The sequence below is a fragment of the Tachyglossus aculeatus genome, chromosome 17 (assembly GCF_015852505.1).
Source record: "Tachyglossus aculeatus isolate mTacAcu1 chromosome 17, mTacAcu1.pri, whole genome shotgun sequence".
NCBI lineage: Eukaryota > Metazoa > Chordata > Mammalia > Monotremata > Tachyglossidae > Tachyglossus > Tachyglossus aculeatus.
Window position 1 is genome coordinate 57,890,417 of NC_052082.1, and position 26,955 is coordinate 57,917,371.

General features: G+C 52.6%; 1 protein-coding gene and 1 pseudogene across 1 annotated transcript in view; both read right to left on the minus strand.

The window, feature by feature from the left end:
- The window catches only part of CUX1 (cut like homeobox 1), a 301,376-nt gene extending 274,753 nt beyond the window's left edge, over positions 1 to 26,623 (minus strand). Inside the window, 1 exon segment of the mRNA XM_038759292.1 lies at positions 26,553 to 26,623. Coding sequence (XP_038615220.1) covers positions 26,553 to 26,615 — 63 coding nt within the window. The 5' untranslated portion in view covers positions 26,616 to 26,623.
- LOC119939866 lies at positions 4,165 to 4,422 on the minus strand (annotated as a pseudogene).
- Positions 26,624 to 26,955: the final 332 nt, after the last annotated feature.

A 26,955-nucleotide genomic window follows, 5' to 3' on the forward strand; every position in this document is an offset into this window, starting at 1 on the left:
GGGATCAAGACTGTGAGCCCCCCGTGGGACAACCTGATCACCGTGTAACCTCCCCAGTGCTTTGCACATAGTAAGCGCTTAATAAATGCCACCATTATTATTCTCTGGGCCTCAGTTCCCTTATCTGTAAAATGGGGCTGAAGACTGTGAGCCCCACGTGGGACAACCTGATCTCGTTGTATCTACCCCAGTGCTTAGAACAGTGCTTTGCCCTACTGAGAGCTCACCTCCTCCAGGAGGCCTTCCCAGACTAAGCCCCTTCCTTCCTCTCCCCCTCATCCCCCCCTCCAACCCCTCATCTTACCTCCTTCCCTTCCCCACAGCACCTGTATATATGTATATATGTTTGTGCATATTTATTACTGTATTTATTTTACCTGTACATATCTATTTATTTTATTTTGTTAGTATGTTTGGTTTTGTTCTCTGTCTCCCCCTTTTAGACTGTGAGCCCACTGTTGGGTAGGGACTGTCTCTATATGTAGCCAACTTGTTCTTCCCAAGCTCTTAGTACAGTGCTCTGCACACAGTAAGCGCTCAATAAATACGATTGATTGATTGCTTTGCACATAGTAAGCGCTGAACAAATGCCATCATCGTCATTATTATTATTATTATTATTATTGGACGACACGTGGGCTTAACCAAAGTGTGAAAGAAATGTGCGCGGCCAATGCCTAGTCATGGAATCAGTTCCTTTCCTCTCCCATGAGGCACGGTCCCTTCCTTCATCAATCAATCAATCAATCAATCAATCAATCAATCGTATTTATTGAGCGCTTACTGTGTGCAGAGCACTGTACTAAGCGCTTGGGAAGTACAAATTGGCAACACATTGAGACAGTCCCTACCCAACAGTGGGCTCACAGTCTAAAAGGGCTCCAGGACGATGCCCTGGGTTCGCCGCCCTCCCTCGGATCAACATCCTTTGCCCCCCAACCGACTGGCATGGGGCCACCCCCCAGGGCCCGCTCTCTCCACCCTCCAAACGATCCCGCACCGCGCTCCGACGCCGGCTAGCGTGTAATGGGGAACTGAGGCATGACCTTCCGACGGCCGAGCCTGCTAGGGTGGCATCCGGGCCGTTGCTGAGGGCCGCCTGGGCACACGGGGTGAGGGGCCCCGGCAAGAGCCGATGGGGCTGAGGTCCACTCAGATCAGGGGACAGTTATCAGGTGGCGTTGCCACCCGGGAGATGAAGCGGGGAAGCAGTGTGGCTCAGTGGAAAGAGCCCGGGCTTTGGAGTCAGAAGCCAGGGGTTCAAATCCCGCCCCTCGCAACTGTCAGCTGTGTGACTTTGGGCAAGTCACTTAACTTCTCTCATCTGGAAAACGGGGATTAAGACTGTGAGACCCACGTGGGACAACCTGATCGCCTTGTGACCTCCCCAGCGCTTAAAACAGTGCTTCCCCCTTCTAGACTGTGAGCCCACTGTTGGGTAGGGGCCGTCTCTATATGTTGCCAACTTGGACTTCCCAAGCGCTTAGTACAGTGCTCTGCACTCAATAAATACGATTGATTGATTGATTGACTGATGAAGGGAATGAAGAGGTCTGGGGAGAAGAGGGTTCCAGGCCCGCCTTCAATGCCAACGGGCGAGCCGGCGGCAAACCCCTCCATGTCTTTCCGCTCTTGGGGTTGGTGGAGTGTTTGCTGAAACCGAAAGCAAAACCAGCCGGGGGCAACCGCCACGGGCAGGGGCGGGGATGGGACCCACCACGGCCCGGCCCGAGCAAAGTCCACCCCGTGCTCACTGCTCGGGCCCTTTCGTTCGGAGAACAGTGGATGCACTGGGGCGGATCCTTCCGGACCAGAACCCCGTGAGGGAGGCGGCGGTCCCGGGGCCCCTTTCCCCGAGAGGAAGTGGGCCCACGCCGTGCCCACCGGCCACACTGAGTCCTGAGAACTTGGCTGTTTCTACCCACCTCTGAAACCAATCTCCTTCGTTCCCAATTTACACGAGGCCCTCATGATAACTGGAGACTCGGGAATCTAACTGTTCAAGGGGCAACTATCCTGGCAACCCCGGGGCCGTGCCCACGGGCCACTCCGAATCCTAAGAGTTTGGCGATTTCGGCCCACCTCTGAAACCGAGCTCCTTCGTTCCCAATTTACACAAGGCCCTCATGATGTCTAAACGGAGACTCAGGAATCTAACTGTTCAAGGGGCAACTATCCTGGCAACCCCGGGGCTGTGCCCACGGGCCACACCGAATCCTAAGAGTTTGGCGATTTCTGCCCACCTCAAACAGAGCTCCTTCGTTCCCAATTTACACGAGGCCCTTGTGATGTCTGACTGGAGACTCGGGAATCTAACTGTTCAAGGGACAACTATCCTGGCAACCCCGGGGCCGTGCCCACGGGCCACTCCAAATCCTAAGAGTTTGGCTACTTCTGCCCACCTCTGAAACCAAGCTCCTTCATTCCCAATTTACACGAGGCCCTCGTGATGTCTAAACGGAGACTCAGGAATCTAACTGTTCAAGGGGCAACTATCCTGGCAACCCCGGGGCCGTGCCCACGGGCCACTCCGAATCCTAAGAGCTTGGCTACTTCTACCCACCTCTGAAACCGAGCTCCTTCGTTCCCAATTTACACGAGGCCCTCGTGATGTCTAACTGGAGACTCGGGAATCTAACTGTTCAAGGGACAACTATCCTGGCAACCCCGGGGCCATGCCCACGGGCCACTCCGAATCCTAAGAGTTTGGCGATTTCTGCCCACCTTTGAAACAGAGCTCCTTCGTTCCCAATTTACACGAGGCCCTCGTGATGTCTAAACGGAGACTCAGGAATCTAACTGTTCAAGGGGCAACTATCCTGGCAACCCCGGGGCCGTGCCCACGGGCCACACCGAATCCTAAGAGTTTGGCTACTTCTACCCACCTCTGAAACCAGTCTCCTTCATTCCCAATTTACTTGAGGCCCTCGTGATGTCTAACCGGAGACTTGGGAATCTAACTGTTCAAGGGGCAACTATCCTGGCAACCCCGGGGCCATGCCCACTGGCCACACCGAATCCTAAGAGTTTGGCGATTCCTGCCCACCTCTGAAACCCGTCTCCTTCGTTCCCAGTTTACACAAGGCTCTCGAACCGGACACTCCTGAATCTCACTGTTCGAGGGGCAATTAAGACTGGCAGAACCAGGACCGCCAGGGCAGAAGGTCACTGCGGGACCGTTGCTGGACTGGGGGCTCCTTAATAATTAGTAACGATAATAATTGTGGCATTCGTTAAGCACTTACTATGTGCCAGGCACTGTATTAAGCACTGGGGTAGATACAATCAAATCAGGTTGGACACAATCCCTGCCCGACGTGGCGCTCACAGCCTCAATCCCCATTTTCCAGATGAGGTAACTGAGGCCCAGAGAAGTGAAGTGACCCTCCCAAGGTCACACGGCAGATAAGCGGCGGAGCTGGGACTAGAACCCAGGTCCTTCTGAATCCCAGGCTCGGGATCTACCCACTGCGCCACGCGGCTTCTGCATGTTCCCTTTTAGTCAAGGAATAAAAATAATAATAATGATGGAGTTTATTAAGTGCTTACTATGTGCAAGGCACTGTTCTAAGTGCTGGGGAGGTCACAAGGTAATCAGGTTGTCCCACGGGGGGCCTCACCGTCTTAATCCCTATTTTACAGTTGAGGTAACTGAGGCCCAGAGAAGTTACGTGACTTGCCCCAAGTCATCTGCCACCTCTGCTCCACTGTCCTCTCCCAAGCGCTTAGTACAGTGTTCTGCACACCGTAAGAGCTCAGTCCAAGAGCTTGGGGGCTAAGTCTGGGCATGTGAGCCCCACTCATTCATTCAATTCATTCAATCGTATTTATTGAGCGCTTACTGTGTGCAGAGCACTGTATGTTGCCAACTTGGACTTCCCAAGCGCTTAGTACAGTGCTCTGCACACAGTAAGTGCTCAATAAATACAACTGATTGATTGATAGACCGAAAGTCTTACCATCTGGAAAGAGCCCGGGCTTTGGGGGCTCAGTCTGGGCATGTGAGCCCCACTCATTCATTCAATTCCTTCAATCGTATTTATTGAGCGCTTACTGTGTGCACAGCACTGTACTAAGCGCTTGGGAAGTACAAGTTGGCAACATATAGAGACGGTCCCTACCCAACAGTGGGCTCACAGTCTAGAAAGGAAAAAAAAACAATGGGGGAAAGGCACCTAGCCTGGAAGTACTGCAATACCAGGCCGACGCGTGGAGGGGATGGAGCAAGCTCCCAACCCACCTCCTTTCTCCAAAAAGCTGCTTAACACAGCGTCTCCGCAACGAAAACAGATATTAAAACAGATATTAAACTAAGAGCAGACACTACACTTGATGTTAGTACAGTGCTCTGCACATAGTAAGCGCTCAATAAATACGACTGATGAAATACGCTTGATGTTAGCCAAAAGGCCGAGAAGCGATGGGGGATGAGGGGCTGCGTCCAACCTGATTTGCTTGCATCCACCCTCCCCGCGCTTAGTAAAGTGCCCGGTACTCGTTATGTGCTCAACAAATACCATCATCAGCATCATCAATCGTATTTACTGAACGCTTACTATGTGCAGGGCACTGTACTAAGCGCTTGGGAATGTACAAACTGGCAACATATAGAGACAGTCCCTACCCAACAGTGGGCTCACAGTCTAAAATACCGGAATTATTATTATTACTATCACCACGGCATCGAAGCGCTGGACTTGGCCGGGGTTTTCGGGAGGATCTCTGAGAGCGAGAGTCCCGGGTGAGCGGAGATGGCTGGGGCCGGGGCGGGGGGCTCCCGGGACACCATCTTTCTCGGTGATTCTGGGCCTCGGGGCTCCCCCAGGTCTAATTGTCTTCTTGCTTTTAGACTGTGAGCCCACTGTTGGGTAGGGACTGTCTCTATATGTTGCCAATTTGTACTTCCCAAGCGCTTAGTACAGTGCTCTGCACATAGTAAGCGCTCAATAAATATGATTGATTGATTGCTGAAGAGAAACAGAGGTTCTTCTGTACCTCCAAATGACATCATGTGCCTCCACCCCCCAGCTAACTCCTAGCCCACCGGGGTTATTTCATGTCCCTTCTTTGATCTCCCCCCTTGAATTTCTGGCTTCATTTGAGGCTGCAGCCCAGGCCTCATCCTTTTCGTTTCCACCCAGAATAAAACCCGGTCGGCAAAGTCTAGGGGGTTAGGGAAGAGAGGACGTCCGCGCAACGCCTGAGAAGCCCATTAATTTCATCCATAAAGCAGAAGCGGTACCGGTCACATAACGAGAGCTTAAGGAATTCCAGAAAAGGCTTGTAATGACAAGTCCGTTTCTACCCAGGGATAATCACAGGGCCGGGCATTAAAATGGTGCCTTTGTCTCGTCTCACTCCGGAGGTTCTCATTCTCTCTCTCTTTTTCCTCTCCATTTCTCCCCCCAACTTCCCTCCCTCTCTCTCTCCCTGCCGCGGCCAGGCCTGTCACGCGCCAAGGTTTCACCTGTACACAAAGAACACGCCGCCCCGCTTTATGGAGGGAGGAGATGGCTTCTGGGCAGTTTGGTCTTGCCTTGGCCTGGATCCCAGTCGCGCTCAAGCCGCCCCACTTGCCCGGCGGGCAACCTGTCTGCCCTGGCCAGGTCGCCCCGCCTCTCTCCCCGTGGCCCGTCGCCCCCGACTCCCTCCGCTCCCGGCTCGCCCCGGACTTACCTCATCTGGAAAATGGGGATTAAGACTGTGAGCCCCACTGGGGGTGGGGATTATGCCCAACCTGATTATCCTGACTCTACCCCAACGCTTACTACAGTGCCTAAAACATAGCAAGTGCCATCCCCCCCCATCTTACCTCCTTCCCTTCCCCACAGCACCTGTATATCATCATCATCATCATCATCAATCGTATTTATTGAGCGCTTACTATGTGCAGAGCACTGTACTAAGCGCTTGGGAAGTACAAATTGGCAACATATAGAGACATATGTATATATGTTTGTACATATTTATTACTCTCTATTTATTTATTTTACTTGTACATATCTATTCTATTTATTTTATTTTGTTAGTATGTTTGGATTTTTTTTTCCTCTGTCTCCCCCTTTTAGACTGTGAGCCCAATGTTGGGTAGGGACTGTCTCTATATGTTGCCAATTTGTACTTCCCAAGCGCTTAGTACAGTGCTCTGCACATAGTAAGCGCTCAGTAAATATGACTGATTGATTGATTGCTTAACACCTCCCATTACGGAAAAAAAACCCCAACAGGTAACGGGGGGGGGGGGGGGCAAGAGACTGGAAGGAAGAAGCAGGAGACACAGCATGGCCCAGAGGAAATCATCATCATCATCATTAATCGTATTTATTGAGCGCTTACTATGTGCAGAGCACTGTACTAAGCGCTTGGAAAGTATAAACTGGCAACATATAGAGACAGTCCCTACCCAACAGTGGGCTCACAGTCTAAAAGGGGGAGACAGAGAACAAAACCAAACATACTAACAAAATAAAATAAATAGAATAGATATGTACAAGTAAAATAAATAAATAAGTAAATAGAGTAATAAATATGTACAAACATATATACACATATACAGGTGCTGTGGGGAAGGGAAGGAGGTAAGATGGGGGGGATGGAGAGGGGGACGAGGGGGAGAGGAAGGAAGGGGCTCAGTCTGGGAAATAACCCAGGCCTGGGGGTCAGAGGTCCTGGGTTCTAATCCCACTCCATCATGCGCCTCCTAGGTGCCCTTGGCTAAGTCACTTCCCCGGGCCTTAGTTTCCTCATCTGTGAGATGGGAATGCAATACCTGTTCTTCTCCTATTTAGGCTGTGGGACGGAGACTGTGTCCCACAAGATGACCTTTTATCTACCCCAGTCCTTAGTACAATGGCACACTGAAATATCGCAATTATTATTATTTCAGATGGGGTCAGGTAGGGCAGTAATAATAATAATAACAATAATGGCATTTATTAAGCGCTTACTATGTGCAAAGCACTGTTCTAAGCGCTGAGCAGAGAAGCAGCGTGGCTCAGTGGAAAGAGCCCGGGCTTTGGAGTCAGTGGGCATGGGTTCAAATCCCGGCTGCGCCAATTGTCAGCTGGGTGACTTTGGGCAGGTCACTTCACTTCTCCGGGCCTCAGTTCTGGAAAATGGGGATGAACAAATACCATCATTATCATTGTTATTATGATCAAATCAATCAACTGTATTGATTGAGCTTCACTGAGAACCAGCATGGCTCAGTGGAAAGAGCCCGGGCTTTGGAGTCAGAGGTCATGGGTTCAAATCCCGGCTCCGCCAATTGTCAGCTGGGTGACTTTGGGCAAGTCACTTCACTTCTCTGGGCCTCACTTCCCTCATCTGGAAAATGGGGATGAAGACTGTGAGCCCCACGTGGGACAACCTCATCACCTTGTATCCCCCCAGCGCTTAGAACAGTGCTTTGCACATAGTAAGTGCTTAACAAATACTGTCATCATCATTATTATGATCAAATCTATCAACTGTATTGATTGAGCTCATCCGCTAAACAGTACGCTGGTTGTGGGCAGGGAGCGTGTCTACAAACTCCTCTGAACTGGACTCTCCCCAAGCGCTTCGTACAGCGCTCCGCACCCAGTAAGCACTCAATAAATGCTCACTGAAGGCTCACAGTGTGCAGAGCACTGCACTAAGCGCCTGGAAAAGTCCGACACAACACTAAACGACGACATTCCCTGCCCCCAACAAGCTCACAGTCTAGAGTGGGGGAGACAGACATCAAGACAGGAAAATAAAATGATAGATATGTAACCAAGGAGCACGGCGGGGCCCCAGGCGACAATCCAAAAGCAAGTTGGCCAGAATCCAAAATCCTCTTTTCTTCCCCAAAACATAATAATTATGGTATTTGTTAAACGCCTACTTTGTGCCAGGCACTGTACTAAGCGCTGGGGTTGGAACAAGCAAATGAGGTTGGACACAGTCCCTGTCCCACACAGGGCTTGCAGACTCAGTCCCCATTTTAGAGAAGCAGCGTGGCTCGGTGGAAAGAGCAAGGGCTCGGGAGTCAGAGGTCTTGGGTTCTAATCCCGGCTCCGCCACTTATCGGCTGTGTGACCTTGGGCAAGTCACGTCGCCTCAGTGACCTCATCTGTAAAATTGGGATTAAGACTGTGAGCCCCACGTGGGAAAACGTGATCACCTTGTATCCCCCCAGCACTCAGAACAGTGCTTTGAACATAGTAAGGGCTTAACAAATACCATCATCATTATTATTTTTTTTTTTTTACAGGCGAGGGAACTGAGGCACAGAGAAGTGAGGTGACTTGCCCAAGGCCACCCGGCAGACAAGTGGCGGAAGGGAGTGACGGTTCCACCGCGCCGGCACGAAAACCCGCCCTCCGCTGCTCCGTGTGAGGGTGTGGGACTGGTTCGGGGCAAGGCCGGGGGGCTGGACTTCCCGAGGCGGGATGCTGAGGGCTTCTTCCTTTGGGGACGAAGGGACGTTCCGCTAAGAAACTCTCCCTGCCCAAAGCCCGCGCCGGCACCGAGGCCCGGACCGCTTGCGGACAGCCGCCCTCCCGGGTCAGCTGAGACGGCTGGACGCTCGCTGATCACCCTTCCCCGCAAACCCCAAGGCCGAGGGACGCCCCACCCCATCGGGCGCCGTTTCAACTAGACTGTGGGCCCGCTGTTGGGTAGGGACCGTCTCTCTATGTTGCCGACTTGTACTTCCCAAGCGCTTAGTCCAGTGCTCTGCACACGGAAAGCGCTCAATAAATACGATTGAATGAATGAATGAACGGGGTGGAGCAACAAGCCATCCGGAGGGGGCGCGGGTGCCACTCTGGACAGAATTCCTCACTCTGGGCTTCAAGGTGCCTCAGTGACCTCATCTGTAAAATGGGGATTAAGACTGTGAGCCCCCTCCTACCTCCCATCCCTTCTCTCCTTCTCCAGCCCAGCCCGCACCCTCCGCTCCTCTGTCGCCGCTAATCTCCTCACCATTAGGCCTCGTTCTCGCCCGTCCCGCCGTCGACCCCCGGCCCACGTCCTCCCCCGGGCCCGGAACGCCCTCCCTCCGCACATCCGCCAAGCTAGCTCTCTTCCTCCCTTCAAAGCCCTACTGAGAGCTCACCTCCTCCAGGAAGCCTTCCCAGACTGCGCCCTTTTTCCTCTCCCCCTCCCCATCCCCACCACCCTACCTCCTTCCCCTCCCCACAGCAGCTGTATACATGTTTGTACAGATTTATCACTCCATTTCACTTGTACATATTTACTATTCTATTTATTTTGTTCCTGATGTGCATTTAGTTTTACTTCTATTTGTTCTGACGACTTGACACCTGTCCACCTGTTTGGTTTTGTTGTCTGTCTCCCCCTTCTAGACTGTGAGCCCGTTGTTGGGTAGGGACCATCTCTATATGTTGCCGACTTGCACTTCCCAAGCGCTTAGTACGGTGCTCTGCACACAGTAAGTGCTCAATAAATACGATTGAATGAATGAACGAACTACGTGACGCGCGGGCAAGAAGTCCAAAGCGGCAGCCCCGAGTGCTTCTGTACCCACTGGGTGAACCTCTACATGCGTGGCTCAGTGGAAAGAGCCCGGGCTTTGGAGTCAGAGGTCGTGGGTTCAAATCCCGGCTCTGCCAAATGTCAGCTGTGTGACTTTGGGCAAGTCGCTTAACTTCTCTGGGCCTCCGTTACCTCATCTGTAAAATGGGGATGAAGACTGTGAGCCCTCCGTGGGACAACCTGATCACCCTGTAACCTCCCCAGAGCTTAGAACAGTGCTTTGCACATAGTAAGCGCTTAATAAATGCCATCATTTAATCGTCTCCCCCTTTCAGACTGTGAGCCCACTGTTGGGTAGGGACTGTCTCTATATGTTGCCAACTTGTACTTCCCAAGCGCTTAGTACAGTGCTCTGCACACAGTAAGCGCTCAATAAATACGATTGATGATGATCATTATTATTATTATTATTATTACATGGATCCAGCTCCCAGCCAGCCACCCAACAAAACGCCATCCCAGGGTGGGGGGTTGCCTCGAGATCCCCACGCCGCCCCCGGCCCCCGACTGGGCGGCGCGTTCCGGGCCCGGAGCGGCGGGCGAGGAGGAGGAGGAAGAGCGATGGCTTCTTCCTCCGACCCCTGGGACAGCTAATAATGTAATGAGCCTTTATTTATGTAGCACCTCGCTTCCGAGGAGTTCCAGGTGTTTCGCGGAGATCATCTCATTAGTCTCCCGACATCTCTGCGCCGCAACAGAGCTTCCACTCTGGCTGGGGCGCGATGAGTCACCTGGAGAGACAGGCACAGAGACAGGCGGGGAAGAGAGAGCGGGGAGGCGGCCCAGCTCGCTCGGTCTCCCCCCCGGTGCTGGGCCGGGGCTCCGGCTTGGCAGGGCGACGCGGGCCCCGGGGCGGCGGCGGCAGGGAGGGCGGAGGCCCGGGCGGCACGCGGCGGCGTGGGCGAGTCGGGGAGCCGCTCCCGCGCCCCGAGTCTCCCGCCTCCGCCCTCTTTCTGAGCGGTGGGGGCGGGAACGTGGGGGGCGACTCCGGCGAGTCAATCCATCGATCGATCAATCGTATTTATCGAGCGCTTACCGTGTACAGGGCACTGTACTATACAAGCTGGCAACATATAGAGACGGTCCCTACCCAACAGTGGGCTCACAGTCTAGAAGAGCAGCGTGTGGAGAGCAGTCTGGAGAAGCAGCGTGGCTCAACGGAAAGAGCCCGGGCTTTGGCGTCAGAGGTCATGGGTTCAAATCCCGGCTCTGCCAACTGTCGGCTGTGTGACTTTGGGCAAGTCACTTAACTTCCCTGGGCCTCAGTTACCTCATCTGTAAAATGGGGATTGAGACTGTGAGCCCCCCGGCTCCCCACTTGTCAGCTGGGTGACTTTGGGCAAGTCACTTCACTTCCCTGGGCCTCAGTTACCTCATCTGTAAAATGGGGATTGAGACTGTGAGCCCCCCGTGGGACAACCTGATCGCCTTGTAACCTCCCCAGCGCTTAGAACAGTGCTTTGCACGTAGCAAGCACTTAATAAATGCCACTATTATTATTATTATTATCATTATTATAGAAGGGGGAGACAGAGAACAAAACAAAACATATTAACAAAATAAAATCAATACAATAGATATGCAAAATAAATAAATAAACAGAGTAATAAATCCGTACAAACATATATACATATCTACAGGTGCTGAGGGGAAGGGAAGGAGGTAAGGCGGGGGGGATGGAGAGGGGGAGGAGGGGAGACTGTGAGCCCACTGTTGGGTAGGGACTGTCTCTATATGTTGCCAACTTGTAGTTCCCAAGCGCGTAGTACAGTGCTCTGCACACAGTAAGCGCTCAATAAATATGATTGATTGATTGATTGATTGAGAGGAAGGAGGGGGCTCAGTGTGGGAAGGCCTCCTGGAGGAGGTGAGCTCTCAGTAGGGCCTTGAAGGGAGGAAGAGAGCTAGCTTGGCGGATGTGCGGAGGGAGGGCATTCCGGGCCAGGGGGATGACGTGGGCCGGGGGTCGACGGCGGGACGGGCAAGAACGAGGCCCAGAGAGGAGGTTAGCGATGGCAGAGGAGCGGAGGGTGCGGGCTGGGCTGGGGAAGGAGAGAAGGAGTCGGGTCCCCTTGGCCGAAAGTACGGGAGGGCTCACTGCCGTGGGAGATGTGTGATGATAGAGAGGGGGACGGGTTACAGGAGATCCAAGACCCACAGTGGAGAAGATTCTCCCCTTCTCCTCCTCCTCCCTGGCCTCGGGAGGAACGGTGATGGGTCTCAGGCCTGGGCCTAGAGCTTGGGAAAGGAGGCCTTCCCGGGAAAAGGGAGGGAAGAACAGTGGACGTGGCTTTTCCGCCAAGCTAGCTCTCTTCCTCCCTTCAAGGCCCTACTGAGAGCTCACCTCCTCCAGGAGGCCTTCCCAGACTGAGCCCCTTCCTTCCTCTCCCCCTCGTCCCCCTCTCCATCCCCCCCATCTTACCTCCTTCCCTTCCCCACAGCACCTGTATATATGTATATATGTTTGTACATATTTATTACTCTATTTATTTATTTTACCTGTACATATCTACTCTATTTTATTTTGTTAGTTTGTTTGGCTTTGTTCTCTGTCTCCCCCTTTTAGACTGTGAGCCCACTGCTGGGTAGGGACTGTCTCTATATGTTGCCAACTTGTACTTCCCAAGCGCTTAGTACAGTGCTCTGCACACAGTAAGTGCTCAATAAATACGATTGATTGATTGATTGATTTTCAACCCCTGCTTTTCCTTTCCGATCAATCAGATCAAATCTGATCTGGAAGCAAATTGCTGCTTCAAATTGGAGCAGCGTGGCTCGGTGGAAAGAGCCCGGGCTTTGGAGTCAGAGGTCAACGGTTCAAATCCCGGCTCCGCCACTTGTCAGCTGGGTGACTTGGGGCAAGTCACTTCACTTCTCTGGGCCTCAGTTCCCTCATCTGGAAAATGGGGATGAAGACTGTGAGCCCCCCGTGGAACAACCTGATCACCTTGTAAACTCCCCTGTGCTTAGAACAGTGCTTTGCAAATAGTAAGCGCTTAATAAATGCCATAAAAAAAATTCATCCCCCCCAACCCCCATCAATCAATCAGAGGTATCTTACTGAACGCAGAACACTGTACTGAGCACTTGGGAGAAAAAAATAATTATTATGCTACTTATTAAGCACTGACTACAGGCCAAGCACTTTACTAAGCACTGGAATAGACACAAATTATTAACAATAACAGTAATTATTATTATTATGGTATTTGATAAGCACTTACTATGTGTCAATCACCATACTAAGCGCTAGGATAGACATGTTAACCAGATTGCACACAGTCCCTGACCCACACGGGGCTTACACGGTTAATCCCCATTGTACGGATGAGGTAACTGAGGCTCGGAGAAATAAAGTGCCTTGTCCGAGGTCACGCGGCAGACAAGCGACAGAGTGGGATTAGAACTCAGGTCCTTCCCACTCCCAAGCCTGTGCTCTTCCCACTAGGCCACACTCCTTCTCCGATACAAGAGTCGGTAGAGACATTCCGCGCCCACAAGCAGCTTCCATTCCAGAAGAGAAGATGGATATTAAAATATGGCTCTTTATACACGTGTTGAGGGGTCGAAAGTGGGGTGGATACCAACTGCTGCCCTCCGAGGCTCGAGAGGAAGAAATTCCACCCCCACCCCTCTAGGATCAAATGCACTCCTGCTCCCTCGGTTCCCCAAGGTCCAGGGATTTTTCAGCTTTCTAGCGTCAGACCACTCTTTTCGGCAGGAGCTCCGAATCCTTCGTCACAACCCACGGTAAGTCACGTGGCTGGGATCCGGGAAGGAGGGAGGAAGAGATGGGGGGCAGAATGTGGGAGAGAAGCGGAGGAGGGTCCCCAGGGAGGGGCGGGGGAGCACCAGCAGGGTGGTGGAGTTTGCCAGCGGCGGGCACCCCGTGAGCCCCGAGGCTTAAGCGCAACTCTCTGCCGACCGCCGACCCTTCTCTTTTACGCCTTCGGGTTAACTCCCCCCCCCCACCCCCCAAACAAGAAAGCGATGGTGGACTAAGCTGTACCCCATAGAACCTCCCACCAGCCCCCCGAGTCAAACACGAGCAAAAAATCAGCCCAGAGGTGCACCTTCCTGTAGGACCCCATTTCCCGGGCAAATCTTCAACCTCACGGAAAGAGCGGGAGCTTCGTACCACGCTCCGCATGCAGCAAGCTCTCGATAAATACCGCTGACCGATTGACTGGTGGGGAGATGCCATCTCCAAATCTTCCTCTCGCCCCGTATTTTCCTTGTCCGTATCTATCCTATTGATTTGGTCAAAATGTTTGGTTTTGTCGTCTGTCTCCCCCTTCTAGCCTGTGAGCCCACTGTCGGGTAGGGACCGTCTCTTTATGTTGCCAACTTGGACTTCCCAAGCGCTTAGTCCAGTGCTCTGCACACAGTAAGCACTCAATAAATACGATTGATTGATTGTCTCCCCCTTCTAGCCTGTGAGCCCACTGTCGGGTAGGGACCGTCTCTCTATGTTGCCCACTTGTACTTCCCAAGCGCTTAGTACAGTGCTCTGCACACAGTAAGCGCTCAATAAATACGATTGATTGATTGATTGATCTCAGGGACCCGGGCGGACAAGCCAGGCTCCCCGTCGGAGTCGGAGCCCCGATTCGTGAAAAAGCCCGTCTTCTATTCCGAGCGATCTTACGCTGCAAGCCAAAAACGTCCTCGGTGAAATCACTACTCCCTTAAATAACGAAATCAGGCCGCCGTCTCCAACACACCGGGCCTAACTTTCCGGAGCGGGGAGAACCCACTCTGTCGCCTTCTGTATTGCCTGAGTTCCCAGGGCCCGAAGGGTTACGGTTGGGGGGAAGACTCTAGGCAGAACCGAAGCGGGGGGCTGTGGGAAGGGGGCACTTCCAGCCTTTGCCGGCTCTACCCCAGGACCTCCGGGTTCCTCTCCTCATCGGTCACCTGCCGGCCGTCGTTAATGACCCACTTGTGACCAAGGGTGACCCCGCCTTGCCCCCCGCCGGACCCCAATCCGCAGTCCGGGCTGGAGGGCCAAGGATTCAGCCACTGGGTCACGGCCAAAATCCCCATCTCTCCTCCACCACCGGCCCAGACGGGACCGATCCTCGTCTTCCAGAGCCTTCCTCCTTAAGGTTTCTCCCGACTGATGATTCTGACACCTGTCCACATGTTTTGTTGTCTGTCTCCCCCTTCTAGACCGTGAGCCCACTGTCGTGTAGGGACCGTCTCTACATGTTGCCGACTTGTACTTCCCAAGCGCTCAGTACAGTGCTCTTCACACAGTAAGCGCTCAATAAATACGACTGAATGAACGGACATCTCCTCCCTGAAGCCTGGGGATGTTTGGGAAGCTGTTTTCAGGAGAGGCACTGAGTCCTCAGTCAATCAATCAATCAATCATATTTATTGAGCACTTACTGTGGGCAGAGCACTGTACTAAGCACTTGGGAAGTACAAGTTGGCAACATATAGAGACGGTCCCTACCCAACAGTGGGCTCACAGTCTAGAAGAGTCCTCTCTCCAAGCGGGTGTGCGCCGCCCCCATTTTGCCTCGGTCCCGCTTTGGGAGGGAGTTCTTCGTGAACAGGGCCTCGGCCTTTCTGAGGGAGAAACCCAAAGACGGGGCCTTCGGGGGAAAAAGGGAGAAACAGAATGAAAACATTCCCCTCACAGCGCGGGAGGCCCGGAGCTAATTCCAGGAGGAGTCTTTTTTTAATCGCCTCGTCGCTGCCAGCTAGGAAGGAGAGACGGCGGCCGGATTTTTTTCTCCCCGGGTCATTTAGGTCTCTTTGGCTTCTGTCCTCAACTCTGCCCTGGCCCTCCAGAAGTCCCCTAGCCAGATGCGTACTGGGCCCACAACCCAGAGGTCGATGGATCGAAACCGTCCTCTGCTAGTTTTCCAGCGCTTAGAACAGTGCTTTGCACACAGTAAGCGCTTAATAAATGCCATCATTATTATCTGCCCTATCCTGGTGCCCCGGGCCAGAGGGGTAGAGCTCCCTCGGGGTGGGGAGATGGCCGACGGAAGGGAGGCCCATGGTCGGGCCAGCCGACGGTTGCCGCGGAGGTGGATTTCCAGGTCCAAAGCCCGGGCTCGACCCCTCCGGCGGAGCGGGGGGAAAGGTGCAGGGATCGAGGGGGAGAGGTCATTCCCTCGGAGGGGGCAGCCGCCCGGAGACGACCTAACCATCCGTCAATGGCCTTTCGAGCCGCGGCGCCTCATCCGCTCCCGCCAAACGTGCTCTTTCTCCGGTGTTCTCTCTGCTCCTAACTTTCCATTCTTTTCGGTTACACGGAGTACACAATAAAATTTACCTGTCACAGCTCAAGTCTATAAATATTCATTACCGAGAAAGGGAAACTATGGAGTGGCTTATTAATTCACAATTCCATGACTGCTATTGCAGTTACCCAACGTATAGATTAAACCGGTTATCTAATTACTCCATTAACGCACTCCCCCCCCACTTGTCTCTCTCATAATTCTCCTCGAGCTCCGACCCCACCCTCCCGTTCCCGAGATCGCAGGTGGTCGAAACTCCCCAGGTAAAATGCCGCAACCCTGCCTGACTCGGGCGAAGCCGCGGTTCCACTACTCGAACAGCCGGAGCCAAATGAACAGCCCTAAGTCAAAAGTGGGCTTGTGTTTGGCTAGAATCGGAGTCGGAGATGGGATTCCAAGAATTCCACCTGTTTCCAATTAGATACTAGGCCGGCCGGGCCCGGGTGTTTAAACTGCGCTCACTAGCTACTTACATGAGACAATTCTTCCGGGTTTTTTGTAAATTTTAAATACGTTCAAATAAGATTAAGGGTCTGGCTTAAACAATCAGAGGCAGGAAATTTTCTGTTAAAGCCAAAACGAGCCTCGAGCTACCAACCTCTTGCGGGTTTAGACACAACGGGGCGGGAGAGGGAGCCATTTTTCAACCTTAACTTGGGACTCTGGGGTTTTGCTAGTTGAAACCAGACTTTTCGTAGGAAAAACGGAGCTGGGTGGAGAAATTCACCTTCAAAATTCTTTGGAAAGGGAGTCGAGGAGAAGGGGAGAATTTCCGAGTTGGGCTACGGTCTTCTCAGAGCACAACTTCTCAGAGCACAACTTTTAATTGTCGATTACCCGACGGTAAGACCTGTGTAAATATTGATCCATCCAATCTTTCCCAGGGACGCTGGCCTAGTCTCATTTGAAAACTCCTCTGGTCTTAAATTAGGCCCGACTTTCCCGTCCGTACAACTGAGAAGGGGAACTTGACCTCGGCCGGGGACCCGGATTGCTTCTGAGGAGATCTCGGAGGAGCCGGGGCAGGCGTTTCTGAGCCCAGACTTTGTGAAAACACGAATCCTCTCTTTGCCCGAAAACCGTATCCTCGTCCCTGCCATTTCCCGTGACGGTCTTCACCACAACCCGGGATGAATGTAGTTTGTCCGCTCCCATCCTGGATTCTCCATTATGATTCCCAATGCCAGCCCAGCCTCTGGAGCAGATGGGGGGGGGGGGGGCAGGGAGGGACCTACAAAGGGAACCCCAAATTCCCCAGCAGTGGGAGAGGAAGATTGTTTAAAAAAAAAACCAAAAAAACTACGCAACGTCCTAAAGGCATTCCAACCCAGCAGAAGGTATTTTTGAAGGAGCTGAGAGGTTCATGAAATGCTTTTGCATTGGGGGAGTAGCAGCTGGGCAGTTTGTTCAACCTTCTTTGTTTCCTCCCCCAAATTCCTCTTTTATCAGCTGCCACCCGACTCCCAGAGCGGGCCAAACTCCTGACCGGTGGAGATCTCGGCCTGTGGGGCCAGAAAACCACCCCCTTTGGGCTCGCCGGCCCAAGCCCCGGAACGAACGGAGAGAGCCACGGCGGGATGGGAACGAGGAGGAGAAGAGGGGACCCCAACCCCAAAGATGGAAGCGACCGGGAAAAAGAGCTGACGGCGGCAGGAGGAAGAAAACATCTCAGACGACAGCAGGACAGTGAAAACGTCCGAGCCTCAATTCAGCTTCCCCCCACCCCCAGCTGTAGACCGGGGAGGAGTGGCCTGGACCCCCAAAAGTTTAAAGACGGGGTGACAATATTCCCCTCAAAGGTGGTGTTTTACATTCAGACGGAGCTCACTCCTTCTCAGAAGCCTGAACGGTAAATTACTCAGCAACCCCCTGAGGAAAGGGATAAAGCTAAACACAAATAAAAAGCAAGGCAGGATTAGCACCCTAGGTTTTGGTGTGAAAAACTAAGTTGCTCTCTCTTTCTCTCAAAAAAAATACATCTATATGTAGATATATATCCATCAAGGAAGTTTTGCCCCAGGGAAGGGTCCCAAAAAGCTGAACAGAGGACAGAGGCAGAGCCCTAGCGCTCTTTCCTGACCAGAAAAATGTTTACCGAAGAAACCTCCTTGCAGTGGCCACACCGCCGGCCTTCAAGACGAAAACGGAAAGATGGGGCTAGTCCTCAAGAACTCAACTCTCTTCCTCCCTGTCTTAGAGAAGCAGTGTGGCTCCGTGGAAAAGAGCACGGGCTTTGGAGTCAGAGGTCACGGGTTCAAGTCCCGGCTCTGCCAATTATCAGCTGTGTGACTTTGGGCGAGTCACTTAACTTCTCTGTGCCTCAGTTACCTCATCTGTAAAACGGGGATTAAGACTGTGAGCCCCCCGTGGGACAACCTGATCGCCTTGTAACCTCCCCAGCGCTTAGAACAGTGCTTTGCACATAGTAAGCGCTTAATAAATGCCATCCTTCTTATTATTATTATTATTATTATTATTATTATTATTATTATTTTCGAAGGGGACCATGGTGGCTGGGCGGGAGGGCTGCCTCCCTTAAACGGAGGGGACTCCCAGAATTTAGGAGCCGGGGGTTAGAAACTCGGCAGCTGCCACTGACTTCAACATAATCCAGGTCAGGAGGACCCATTACAGGGTGGAAAGGACTCCGTCTCCCATGTCTCTCCGCTCTCCTTCTGATGGGAGTGAGGATCCAGCCTTTACTTCTGCACAATGTAGAAGTAAATTCTACATTTTGGAATTTAGAATTTAGAATTTGGGGGGGGGGGGGCATGAAAGAAAGAAAGAAAGAAAAGGGCAGGGGCGGGTATCAAAGGAGACAAATGGAAAAGTCTAACTTGCTGCGATTCTACTTGCGGGAGCACAGCCCGAACCGAAATCCCTTAAGCACCGAAAGGACTTCTTGGGCCAGAAGCGGAGTTAGAAAAATAAAGCCTAGGATCGCGTTCGAATGCTGCCATCCCCTCCCGCTCCGAAGAGGCGTGGGATCGGGGAGGAAATTCCAGGCTTTCCAGGTTGATCCCGAGGTGCATTGGAGAGGCCAAAGCCACCGTACCCTAGAATCAGACTGACTGGCAGGTAAAGAGTTTTCTTAAAAGGCTTAAATTTTTTTTAAAAAATCTAACGATAGCAATCTGAGAGCTCGTTCAAGTAAACCTTTGTCTTCCCAGTTGCTCCCAATCTCTCAACCACAAGTCTTAAAACTTTAAAGTCCCACTGCTTCCCCGGTGACCGCCCCTAATGGCTGTTGAAAAAAAAAAAAGAAAGAAAGAAAGAAAGAAAAACAACAACCGCGCAGTTCAGCAACCATCTAATAATTAATTAAGTTTCTAGCAAAAGGATGATCGGGCAGTTTGGCCGGGATGACAAAACAAGAAGCAACGAGGAAGTCGGGATGGCACATTTAGCCTGACAAGAAGAAGAAGAAGCAACAAAGATTACGGCTTACATCTAAAAACTCCACAACGGGTTTTGCAGTTTGCACGGGAATTAAATTATGGTAAAAGGAGCTATTTTTACTAAAACAGGGTAGACCAATTTATCAAAAATGCCATTTGGCTGTGTTCATTACATTCAGGAATCTAATTTGCACAATAGACACTTTGGAGTAATCTATTTTAGTCAATAAATACTCAAACTCCTTGAAGTTTTAGTCTTATCGGAGCGGCGTCTCTCGCGTCTCGTCCTCCCGAGTCGAGGACAAAATCTGCGGGAATTTCCTCGGCGGCGGCTGCCCGCTTTCTCCTCCGTCTCCGCTCCGGTAGCCCGGGCGCAAGGCAAAGCAACCCAAATTCAAGTTGTCAGACTCCATTTAAACGACATCACCGTCTAATCCGGTTCATTTTCTACCGCTCGGCATCTGGATCTCATCTGCCCGATTCCCGCGGGTATCCCGGGTCACCGTTAACGTTTCTTTCCAGTTAGGGAACGCTCGGCCAAGTCCTCCTTAATCCGAGGGCTTGGAGATCGCCATGAGGCGGGGAAAGCTAACTCTACCGCGCCGGCGGACGACGCCGGGCCCGGGCACTGACCGTTCGGGCCGCTGTGCCCCCCGTCCCTGATGCCCGAGTGTCGTCCCCCGGGCCCAGTGGCCCCGCCACGAGCCACCTTCATTCCCAGTAGCCCCCTTGACCACAACAAGCCCCCTCACCTTGAACTTCACTTCGGCTATGCAAAACATCAATCTGGCATAGTCCCGGGGTCTTTTCGGGCTCCTTCGGGTCTCTACGCTCCCACATGGAGGATGCGGTTGGAAAGCTTCTGTGGGTGGGTGGGTGGGTAGGAAGGGGGTGGAGGAAGGTGCTGGGCATATACCATAGCAGAGCCTTGGCCAAGAGAGGCGCTTAACCGCTTAAAGAGGCAGGACTCAATTTCCCTGCACCAATCCCTTAGGAAGCTGGCGAGGAAAAAAAAGAAAACGCGTCTCCTCCGGCCGGCGGTCGGGAAAAGCAGGGATCCACCGATCTCGCCCCGGCCCAGGCTTCCCGAGCGGGAGCCCGGACGGGAAGCGTGTCAGTGGGAGCCCGCTCGCCCCTCCGAGTCCCACCGGCGGCGTGTCAGAGGAAAGCTGGGGGGGGGGCGAGGGGGTCCTGGGGAGGCAGGAAAAGGGGGGGTAGGACTTGAGGAAGGCGGCTCCCGGTGAGTCCCTTGAGTGTGAAGCCAGAAACGGCCCTTTCTTACCCAGACAGTCAAGGTGGGGAAAAGAGGAAGGAAGGAAGGAAGGAAGGAAGGAAATGTCTTCTGCCCCCCACAAGCAGACACACACACACACATCCTTGCTGGGAAGCCACGGGGGGGAAGGTGATCGACCAGAAGCGGATCCCGGGGTGGAATCCCCTCTCCTCCGCCGCATTCCCAAACAGGCCCTGACCCCGGGAAACTTTCTCCCGGGAAGCACCCTCTCCGCACCAGCCCGGAGAGGTGCTAGCTACTCGGTTGGCCCCGTGCGGCCTACCCCGGGTCGGTGGGGAGACAGACGTTCGGCCGACTGCCCCCTCGGAACTGGAGAGGGGAGGATCGGTCGCCCGGCCGGCACCCCCAAGCTGGAGAGACGGGAACCGGGCAACCATCCGGTCCCCCCCAAAACCCCGGGGAGAGAGAGAAAGGAGAATCAATCACCCACAATCCCTCCCAGCCTAGACAGGGGGTAGCTAACCAGCCGCCCAACCAGTCCCCCGACATGGTGCGAGGAGACTCAGTGGTCCAACAATTGCCCCCCACCCTGGACAGAGGGTAACTAACCAGTTGCCCACCAGTCCCCCGACTTGGTGCGAAGAGACTCAGTCGCCCAACAATTGCCCCCCACCCTGGACAGAGGGTCACTAACCAGCCACCCAACCAGTCCTTCGGCCTCACCCAACAACTCACCCGATACATACACACTCTGGACAAGAGGGTAGCTAACCAGCTGCCCAACCAGTCCCCCGACATGGTGCGAGGAGACTCAATGGCCCAACAATTGCCCCCCCACCCTGGACAGAGGGTAACTAACCAGTTGCCCACCAGTCCCCCGACTTGGTGCGAAGAGACTCAGTCGCCCAACAATTGCCCCCCACCCTGGACAGAGGGTCACTAACCAGCCACCCAACCAGTCCTTTGGCCTCACCCAACAACCCACCCTACACATACACACTCTGGACAAGAGGGTAGTTAACTAGCCACCCAACCAGTCACCAGGCCTCACCCAACAACCCACCCTACACATACACACTCTGGACAAGAGGGTAGTTAACCAGCCACCCAACCAGTCCCCCGGCCTCACCCAACAACCCACCCTACACATACACACTCTGGACAAGAGGGTAGTTAACTAGCCACCCAACAAGTCACCAGGCCTCACCCACAACCCACCCTACACATACACACTCTGGACAGAGGGGAGTTAACTAGCCACCCAACCAGGCCCCCCAACCAGGAGAGAAGAGAAGGAATCACCCAACCATTCCCCCCAGACCCTGGATGGATTGGTGGGGGACCCACCAATCACCCCAAAAACCCCCCGGGGACTCTGGACGGAGGGTAACTAACTAGCCACCCGACCAGTTCCCCATCAGCCAACAACCCCCGGCCTAGAGAGCTTAGTACAGTGCTCTGCACACAGTAAGCGCTCAATAAATACCACTAAATAAATGGACAGCCCCCAGCTTGGATGGGGGGGTAGATGGATGACCGGTCACTCGTCCAGCGCCCTGGCCTGCTGGGAGGGCTAACCACCCCACTACCCGGCCCCCTCCGCCCCCGGCCTGGAGAGGGGACAGATAACCAGCCGTGACTCAGTAGAAAGAGCCCAGCCCTGGGAGTCAGAGGTCGTGGGTTCTAATTCCGCCCCCGCCACTTGTCTGCTGGGTGACTTTGGGCGAGTCACTTGACCTCTCTGGGCCTCGGTTCCCTCATCAGGAAACCGGGGAGACTCTGAGCCCCAGTGGGACCATCTCATCACCTCGTATCCCCCCCAACGCTTAGAATGGTGCTTCGCACATAGTAAGCGCTCAACCGATACCATTATTATTAGCAGCGTGGCTCAGTGGGGGTCAGAGATCATGGGTTCAAATCCCGGCTCCGCCAACTGTCAGCTGTGTGACTTTGGGCGAGTCACTTCACTTCTCTGGGCCTCAGTTCCCTCCTCCGTAAAACGGGGGTGAAGACTGTGAGCCCCACGGGGGACAACCCGATCACCTCGAAACCTCCCCAGTGCTTAGAACAGTGCTTTGCACATAGTAAGCGTTTAACGAATACCAGTATTATTATTATTATGATCCGACCGACAGTGCTTTGCACTTAGTGAGCGCTTAACAGTGTGGCTCAGTGGAAAGAGCCAGGGCTTTGGAGTCAGAGGTCATGGGTTCAAATCCCAGCTCCGCCAACTGTCAGCTGGGTGACTTTGGGCGAGTCACTTCACTTCTCTGGGCCTCAGTTCCCTCCTCTGTAAAATGGCGGTGAAGACTGTGCGCCCACCGTGGGACAACCCGAACACCTCATAACCTCCCCAGCGCTCAGACCAGTGCTTTGCACATAGTAAGTGCTTAATATCATTATTATCCGACCGACAGTGCTTTGCACATAGTAAGCGCTTAACAAATGCCATTATTGTTATTAGAGCTTTGCACATAGTAAGCACTTAACAAATGCCATTATTGCTATTATTATTATCCAAGGGACAGTGCTTTGCACATAGTAAGTGCTTAACAAAATACCATTATTATCAATCAATCAATCAATCGTATTTACTGAGTGCTTACGGTGTACAGAGCACTGTACTAAGCGCTTGGGAAGTACAATTGGCAACATATAGAGATGGTCCCTACCCAACAGTGGGCTCACAGTCTAGAAGGGGGAGACAGAGAACAAAACCAAACATACTAGCCGACCAACTTTGCATTTAGTAAGCACTTAACAAATGCCATTATTATTACTGTCCGACAGACAGTGCTTTGCACATAGTAAGCGCTTAAATACCATTATTATTATTATTATCCGACCAACTTTGTACTTAGTAAGCGCTTAACAAACACCATTATTATTATTATCATCCAACGGAGAGTGCTTTGCACATAGCAGGCGCTTAACAAATACCATTATTATTATTTTCCGACCGACTTTGCACTTAGTAAGCGCTTAACAACGCTTTGCACATAGTCAGCGCTTAACACATTATTATTATCATCCGACAGACAGTGCCTTGCACATAGTAGGTGCTTAACAAATACCATTATTATTATTATCATCCGACAGACAGTGCTTTGCACATAGTAAGCGCTAGACAAATATCGTTATTATCCAACCGACTTTGCACTTAGTAAGCGCTTAACAACACTCTGCACATAGTCAGAGCCTAACAGATACCATTATTATTATCATCCGAGGGAGAGTGCTTTGCACATAGTAGGCACTTAAATATTATTATCCGACCGACTTTGCACTTCGTAAGCACTGCACATAGTAAGCACTTAATACCATTATTATTATCCCACCGACTTTGCACTTAGTAAGCGCTTAACAAATACCATTATTATTATTGTCCAACAGAGAGTGCTTTGCACATAGTAGGCGCTTAACAAATACCATTATTATTATTATTATTATTATTATTATTATGATCTGACCGACTTTGCACTTAGTAAGCGCTTAACAACGCTCTGCACATAGTCAGCGCTTAATACCATTATTATTATTATGGTCCGACCGACTTTGCACTTAGTAAGCGCTTAACAACGCTCTGCACATAGTCAGCGCTTAACAAATACCATTATTATTATTATGATCCGACCGACTTTGCACTTAGTAAGTGCTTAACAACGCTCTGCACATAGTCAGCGCTTAATACCATTATTATTATTATGATCCGACCGACTTTGCACTTAGTAAGCGCTTAACAACGCTCTGCACATAGTCAGTGCTTAACAAATACCATTATTATTATTATGATCCGACCGACTCTGCACTTAGTAAGCGCTTAACGCTCTGCACATAGTCAGCGCTTAACAAATACCATTATTATTATTATGATCCGACCGACTCTGCACTTAGTAAGCGCTTAACAACGCTCTGCACATAGTTAGCACTTAACAAATACCATTATCATTATTATGATCCGACCGACTCTGCACTTTGCGCTTAACAACGCTCTGCACATACTCAGCGCTTAACAACTACCATTATTATTATTATGATCCGACCGACTTTGCACTTAGTAAGCGCTTAACAACGCTCTGCACATAGTCAGCGCTTAACAAATACCATTATTATTATTATGATCCGACCGACTCTGCACTTAGTAAGCGCTTAACAACGCTCTGCACATAGTCAGCGCTTAACAAATATCATTATTATGATCCGACCGACTTTGCACTTAGTAAGCGCTTAACAAATACCACTATTATTATTATCATCCGACGGAGAGTGCTTTGCACATAGTGAGCGCTCAACAACGCTCTACACATAGTAAGCGCTTAACAACTACCCTTATTATTATTATGATCCGACCGACTTTGCACATAGTAAGCGCTTAACAACTCTCTGCACATAGTAAGCGCTTAACAAATACCATTATTATTATCATCCGACCGACTTTGCACTTAGTAAGCGCTTAACAACTCTCTGCACATAGTAAGCGCTTAACAAATACCATTATTATTATGATCCGACCGACTCTGCACTTAGTAAGCGCTTAACAAATACCACTATTATTATTATTATCATCATCCGACGGAGAGTGCTTTGCACAGAGTGAGCGCTGAACAAATACCGGTATAATTATTATAATAAACCGACCGCTCCAATTCGCAGCGAGTGTCTTCCCCGGGGCCGGAGGAGGGGGTCCCGGGGAGGGTTTTTTTTGGGGGGGGGGGGACGAGGCCCGGTGCCGGTCGATCAATCAATCAACCCTATTTATTGAGCGCTTACGGTGTGCAGAGCACTGGCCTGTGAGCCCACTGTTGGGTAGGGACTATGTTGCCAACTTGGACTTCCCAAGCGCTTAGTACAGTGCTCTGCACACCGTCAGCGCTCAATAAATACGATTGATTGATTGACTGATTGATTGATTGATTGATTGATTAAGCGCTTGGGAAGTCCAAGTGGGCCACAACTAGAGCCGGTCCCTACCCAACAGTGGGCTCACAGTCTAGAAGGGGGAGACAATCATCAATCAATCGTATTTATTGAGCGCTTACTGCGTGCAGAGCACTGTACTAGGCGCTTGGGAAGTCCAAGTTGGCAACATAAAGAGACGGTCCCTACTCAACAGTGGGCTCCCAGGCTAGAAGGGGGAGACAATCAATCAATAGTATTTATTGAGCGCTTACTGCGTGCAGAGCACTGTACTAGGCGCTTGGGAAGTCCAAGTTGGCAACATAAAGAGACGGTCCCTACTCAACAGTGGGCTCCCTGGCTAGAAAAGGGAGACAATCAATCAATCGTATTTATTGAGCGCTTACTGCGTGCAGAGCACTGTACTAAGCGCTTGGGAAGTCCAAGTTGGCAACATAGAGAGACGGTCCCTACTCAACAGTGGGCTCCCTGGCTAGAAAAGGGAGACAATCAATCAATCGTATTTATTGAGCGCTTACTGCGTGCAGAGCACTGTACTAAGCGCTTGGGAAGTCCAAGTTGGCAACATAAAGAGACGGTCCCTACCCGACAGTGGGCTCCCAGGCTAGAAGGGGGAGACAATCAATAGTATTTATTGAGCGCTTACTGTGTGCAGAGCACTGTACTAAGCGCTTGGGAAGTCCAAGTTGGCAACATAGAGAGACGGTCCTTACCCAACAGTGGGCTCCCAGGCTAGAAGGGAGAGACAAAACCCAACATATTGACCAAATCAAATCAACAGGATAGATACGGGCAAGTAAAAGAAGGGTCGAGAGGCAGATTGGGATGGGGTGGACGCCGTTGGATTTGGCCGGGCCTGGTGCCAACTCCCCGCAAACTTTGCCCGGGGGTGGGGGGGGGGGGATGGGGGGGGCTCCCGGGGTCGGCGGCGGCGGCTCCCGGCGCCATCTTGGGCTGATCGATGAATTGAACAAAGAGGATCAATTTCCGATCAAGGGAGGGATCGATGGGGGCCCGGCCCGCGCCGGGGGCTCGGGGACCAGCCGGGACCCCGGACCCTCCCCCCCCTCCCCTCCCCCCCGCCGCCACCGGCCCCCGGTCCGGGGGGGGAAGGGGGGGCGGCCCGGCCCCCGGGGGGGGAGGGGAGGGGGGGAGGGGGGGGTCCCGGAGCGGCGGGGGCGGGGGGCGGCGGAGGGGGGGGGGCGGGGGGGGCCTGACCTGCAGCTGCTGCAAATCAAAGCGCTTCCAATATTGAGCCATCGATCCCACATTGGCCGCCATCTTGAGACATATTGAGCCGGCGGCGGGCGGCGCGGGGGGGGGGGCGGGCGGCGGAGCGGCGGAGCGGCCCGAGCGCCACGGGGGCGAAGGCGCCCCGGACACACCGACCGGCCCACCGACAGGCCCAACGACCGACAGGCCCAACGACCGACGGACCGACCGACCGACAGACCGACCGACCGACCGGCAGGCACAAGCACGCGCCGCCAGGGGGCGACGCCGGGCAACGCCGCCGCCGCCGCCGCCGCCGAGGCCGAGGCCGGGACGGGAGGGGGAGGGGGAGGGGGAGGGGGAGGGGGAGGGAGGGAGCGGGGGGGAGGGGGAGGAGCCGGACGCTCGC